Source organism: Cimex lectularius, unplaced genomic scaffold (genome assembly GCF_000648675.2).
Source record: "Cimex lectularius strain Harlan isolate CLEC.00 unplaced genomic scaffold, Clec_2.1 scaffold112, whole genome shotgun sequence".
Taxonomy (NCBI): Eukaryota; Metazoa; Arthropoda; class Insecta; order Hemiptera; family Cimicidae; genus Cimex; species Cimex lectularius.
Genome location: NW_019392699.1, coordinates 27,514 through 33,102, shown reverse-complemented (window position 1 = coordinate 33,102; position 5,589 = coordinate 27,514). Strand labels below are relative to the sequence as shown.

Here is a 5,589-nt window from a genome sequence, read left to right as displayed (position 1 = left end):
CTTGTCAGTTCCCACATTGCCAAGGGCAAAAAAAAGGAAAAAAGTGAATAAATGACCTTAAAATAGCTTGGCATCAGCAAATAAATTTGCTTTTTTCTTCTTCAAGACATACCTTGATCCAGAGTGTTCGAAATACTGTTGGACAGCTGATTTGCTAGTACGGGGTATATAAGAATTATTTTTCATTACAGATGTTATAACGTTGTGGGAGCGTGTATTTATGACGTTGTGGGATTAATATGGTTAAATATTATATGGTTAATAAAAATAAAATAAAATAATAAGTCTGTACCCCTGTAAACATAGAAACTTCTTATATTAATAACAAATTAATGAATCGAATATATCTTATAAATGGTTACAAGTAATTTAGTAAGGAAAAGGGAATATTTTGTTATGAAAGAAAGTAATTAAGTGTAAAGTTTTTTTTTTTTGTTTCCTTTTCACTGGACAAGTTGTATAGTATAGTGTAACAAACCTTGATGAACGAACACTACTCAACAAGAAATCTTCACTAGCAGTTTTTTTTTGTCTTGATAACGTCATACACTTTTATTTTTACATTATCTTCTTTCTAAAGTTGCAAGCGACCGAGTAGCTCCAAATTCAGCGTGGCTCTCCTTTAGGCCTGCCGCCGTCCTCTCGTCCGCCTCCTCAATCGTTGGAACTCTGCCTTATTGATTGTTTATGTCGCTTTGGCGGCCTTTATGAAATAGCTTGTCATAACACTTAAAGTTAAATTTGTTAACAGAAATTATTCCCAAATATTTAACTTGTTTAGAAAAGGGGGCAATTACAGTTAAATGAATTTACACTATAATATAATATTAACTTAATAAGGGTTGATTCTCGTATAAGGTGTAATGAATCCAAATTACAGGACCTTTTTCTTTTATTAAATAATTTATTACAAACATCTAATGACTATGGCTGTTTGTCTTCGAAGTTTGAATAGTACTTACTTCATAGAGTGATTATGGTTTGAAGTTTGAATAGTACTTACTTCATAAAGTGATTATGGTTTAGTTTAATGTTATTTATACTTCATACAAAATCAAGTGACAACTATGGATGGTGTGGGGTCTGTTGAATGGACCTTTAAGGGTTTCTAATACACATAAACAAAGATAAATTGAGTAATAAAATAGGAAAACAAAAATTACATGTAAAAATCAGCATTATTTATTTCTTTGGAACATATTTTTTTATTTTGGCTGCTTGGAAAACGTTTGTCGTTTTGATATCTGAATTTCATTGTTCTGTTGAGAAATTGTTTTTACATGTCTTTATGTTTCTTTTGTAGGAATTACATTCAATGTGAAAGGATCAATTCACACAATGGATTTTGTAGAAAACTGGGTTATCACCCAAACCTTGGGAGAAGGGGCGTACGGAGAGTAAGTCGACACTTTACCAATTCATCCTGGCCAAAACTTTTAACGTAGTTTCTTGCAGAGTGAAGCTTGGTGCAAACAAAAGCACAGGCGAGAATTTAGCGATGAAGGTGATAAACTCGTCATTAGATCCTGAGATTAGGAGAGCTGTTCTGAAAGAAATTGGGATACACAAGATCCTCAAAAGCCCACACATTATTCGGTTCTATGGCAACCGTTCAGAAAACGGCATTGATTACATCTTCATGGAATATGCACCACATGGAGAGCTCTTTGATAGGATCGAGCCTGATGTCGGTATGTCGACAAACGACGCTCAGAAATTCATGATGCAGCTGCTCAATGGTGTGGTATGTCAGGTTTTCTTTTCTTTTTTTTTAATACAAATTACATTCAATATTTTGTAAATAGGAGTATTTGCATAGCAGAGGGATTGCTCATAGAGATATTAAACCGGAAAACCTCTTGTTGGACGAGAAAGACAACTTGAAAATCTCAGATTTCGGCCTGGCTACTCTCTTTCGTTCCCATGGAAAGGTAAGCCAATAGTACATGAACCCCAATGTTATCAGATTAAAATAATCCCAACCCTTAATTGAACTTTTGTTTTGGTTATTTCTCTCATTTAAAATTTTTCAGCTTGTCCTAGTGGAACTGTTTTTAAACTAATAACACAAATAGTGACCACAAATCTATCAAGTTATAATTTTTTTTCACAATCAAACTATTCAATATTAATTTTTTTAAATGAATGATGAAATATTAGAAAATCCATACCTGATTACAATTATAATTCAAAAAAGGAACTGGTATGTTTCAGGAGCGTCCTCTGGACAAAAAATGTGGTACCCTACCCTATGTTGCTCCAGAAGTTCTTCACCGGCCTTAACTCTGCCTTATTGATTGTTTATGTCGCTTTGGCGGCCTTTATGAAATGGCTTGTCATGATGTGTATGTACCAACAAAATAAATTTAACTGAATACCGAATAAGACTTTCGGTATGATCTCAAAACCATAATTAAAAAGGAAATCAATGGCTACTGTTTAAGCAATATTTTTGGATACTTTTTTAAAATTTATGTCTCGTATGTTAAAGATCAAATATATACATTTGTGGTCCTTTCTTTTGTATTTTACGCGCAATATGCATTAGTGCTGAATCTACTCACTGATTAAGGCAGCATGACTAATTAGTGTGCCTAATTCCGGAAAGGTTATTTTGTCAGAATATTCTGCAACAGGTGATCTGTGACGTCGTTGTTCAATATTAGCCACACAGCTGAGGTCATCTTTTCTCAAGAGTCAAAGCCCATTTAATGTTCAGAACATGAGGCTGCCTTGACCAGTTGGACGATTCGGTTAATCGCCCGGGCAAAGCTATCAAATCAAAAGAGAAGATCGGCTCGGTCCCGTTATTGAAATGGCCGTTGTTATTTTTGCGCGGTCTAGCCTTATTTTCGAATAAGGCTAGCCACTGGATCATGCCGCTTAACATACTTATACCAGGTCGTTGGGCGTGTTTGATTCGAGTTTTCATGCTGCGGCCTCAGGAGTAACAAAGGCCGGAGATGTGACGCACGCTTCCGGAGATTCACATCTTGTATTTTTCTCTTCAACCTTAATCGCACTCATAACACTAGATGATTTTATGTTCATTAACAATGTTTCAAGATTTATATGTAAAAAAGATAAGTTGAAAAGATACTGTCGTACATATAACTGATGGATTATAAAAAGAATTGCGCGTAAAAACTTCAATAACGTATCATATCAATCCAAGTTTACGAACAGTTCCAAGTCCTCGCCCGTTAAATGAGACTTATAACGGATGGAAGCCGTGATGTGAATTTCCTCGTTTCTGTGTCAGTGTTGATAGATGGGTTTCAAGTGAATATGTATGTGGGAGAAGGCGGCAGCGCTTTGTTCAATTGTTCTAATTGTCACAGAAACACCGCCTTGTGCACTGACACAGCAAACTAAATACCCTTTCTTGTAGGGCACGGCCCTGTTTAAATGCCACACCAATTAATCTCTAAACAACGATATTAAAGATATTACCGACCTATAACTGTTTTTTTTTAAATTTGTAGTACAACAAATACTTTCAAGTAGGTAACAATGAGCAAGGTAATATATACAACATTAAAAACAGGAGTCGAGAAAATACCCACTGGTATTACTCCAATGTTACTAAAACATTGTCTGTTTAATTGATAATTGTGTCATTATCACTTTCACTATTATCACTTCTTAGGAGATCTCGTGGCCATTGTCTCTTCAGACGCGAAGTTTCTGATGTGTTGATTTACGGTAGTTGGGACGTTTTTATGAAATTTGCAGGAACGGATTTCATCTTGAAAGAAAGGGATGTGTAAGTCTGTATGTGTAGTTTCGATACATAAAATGGGGCATTATTATTCGTAGTATAGGACTTGGCAGTTTGAATGCGGTGGATGTTGGTAAGTCTGGCTGAACCCCACACTTCCAATCCGTAAGTCTATATCGGCTTAACTATGGTGTTGTAAAGCAGTCTTTTATTTTTGAGAGGTAAATTAGAACGTTTGTCAAGAAGTCATGCAAGAGCTCTTCATCGTGTCATAACCTTCTGACGTTTCAGTCGTGTCTGAGGATTCCATGTCAGGCGTTTGTCGATAAGTCCGAGGTATCCCATCTTGTCCGCGGTTGGGAGAGGAATATTATTTAAGAAAACAGGATGGAGATCTTTTTACAGAGAGTGACGGTATTGTGGGTGGATTTGTCTGAGTTAAATTGTATTCATTTCTTTTTACACCAAGACTCTAGTAGTATGGGGTGTTGTTGGAGGTTTTGAGTGGAAATGACAAGGTCGGAGTTGCTAGAGAGAATTGCCGTATCGTCTGCGAATGTGAATGTGGTGGTTTCGGGATGAGATGGCATGTCAGCTGTGAAAACCTGGTNTCAGGGGGAGATATGAAGTTGAGGCGTTGGGCGGAGAGGACACTGTGTAAGACACGACCTCGTGGATTAGCTACCCTGCAGCCCCACTGTGGGTGCTTTGCATTATACTGAATTATATTCACTCTGTAGATGTGGGAAGTGATGGCATCTCAGCTGTAAGGACCTGGTAAATCTGAATACAGTCAATTTATATAAAAGCTGAGGGAGTTTTTCTTGGTTACACTTTAAAGCCGTAATATGAAGTAACTGAATTTTTCAAAATTAGACTACACAATAGTAAGAAAGATTGACTTTTTAAAAATGAAATTTCATTATTATCCCTTTTTCAAATATCACGTTATCCTTACCACATATTCTATATTAATTTTATTTTTTATTACATTGTGCAAAAGAATTGTATTCAAATTTGACCAAAAAGACTCAATTTTTTCAGAAAAGTGACAATCCTGAAGTTTTATCGAAATCTGTCCACGTGCTTCCCTATGTATATTTTCAAAACAAAATGCTAATGAGTGCTGCTAAGTTGTTCCAGTTGAAAATAATTGTCGGTTTCATAATTACGAGAATTAGCTATTGAAACATAAATTCTGACTTGATGAATATTCACTTTCTACCGAGTTCAAGCTGTTTGCAAGTTACATAAACGATCTAATTGGTGATATTTTGCGTGCCGTAATACCAGAAACCGAATATGGCAACCAAAACATCAAATATACCAAATTTGACTTATATTTAATATACAAAAACAAAATTAAAAGAAATAAAAGTGCCATGAATAAAATTATTATTCTTAGGTTTTAAATTAAACATTATTTTTCATATGACTTGTATAAAGGACAAAAAAAGATCCTTGAAATCGTATTAGAGATTATATTGAAGAAACTGTATTGTTTAACATCCTGGCTATTACTTAATTTTTAATAAACTAAAATTAAGGAATTGGTTTTGTGGAAGTTGTATAAATCACCCAATTGGTGAAAAGTGACGTATTGTGATACCAGAATCCTGAATACATCGGTTGTGACTTAAAATATAAATTAATTAAAGTTTTCAGTTGAGATAAAAAAGTCAATGGCACCAGAGGGATTCGAACCCACGATCTTCGGCTAGATACGCTGCTGGTCTACCACTTGTGCCGTGGTGCCGATGGTAGAGCAGCGGCGTATCAAGCCGTAGATTGTGGGTTCGAATCCCGCTCGTGCAATTGACTTTTTTATCTCAACAGAAAACCTTAATTAACTGTAATATATTAATTGG

At 35.4% G+C, this 5,589-nt stretch overlaps 1 protein-coding gene across 1 annotated transcript; it reads left to right on the top strand.

The window, feature by feature from the left end:
- Positions 1-1,273: 1,273 nt before the first annotated feature.
- On the top strand, positions 1,274-2,283 carry LOC106664415 (serine/threonine-protein kinase grp-like). The gene is made up of 4 exons (XM_014390118.1): positions 1,274-1,397; positions 1,456-1,744; positions 1,806-1,931; positions 2,215-2,283. The coding sequence occupies exons 1-4, from the start codon at positions 1,339-1,341 to the stop codon at positions 2,281-2,283; spliced, it is 543 nt and encodes a 180-aa protein (XP_014245604.1). The 5' UTR covers positions 1,274-1,338.
- Positions 2,284-5,589: the final 3,306 nt, after the last annotated feature.

Bases quoted from the DNA above. Each gene is read 5' to 3' on its own strand.
- LOC106664415 (XM_014390118.1), top strand. From the start codon at position 1,339: ATGGATTTTGTAGAAAACTGGGTTATCACCCAAACCTTGGGAGAAGGG. The intron at 1,398-1,455 runs GTAAGTCGACAC...AGTTTCTTGCAG, and splicing joins GGAGAAGGGGCGTACGGAGA to AGTGAAGCTTGGTGCAAACA. The intron at 1,932-2,214 runs GTAAGCCAATAG...GGTATGTTTCAG, and splicing joins TCTTTCGTTCCCATGGAAAG to GAGCGTCCTCTGGACAAAAA.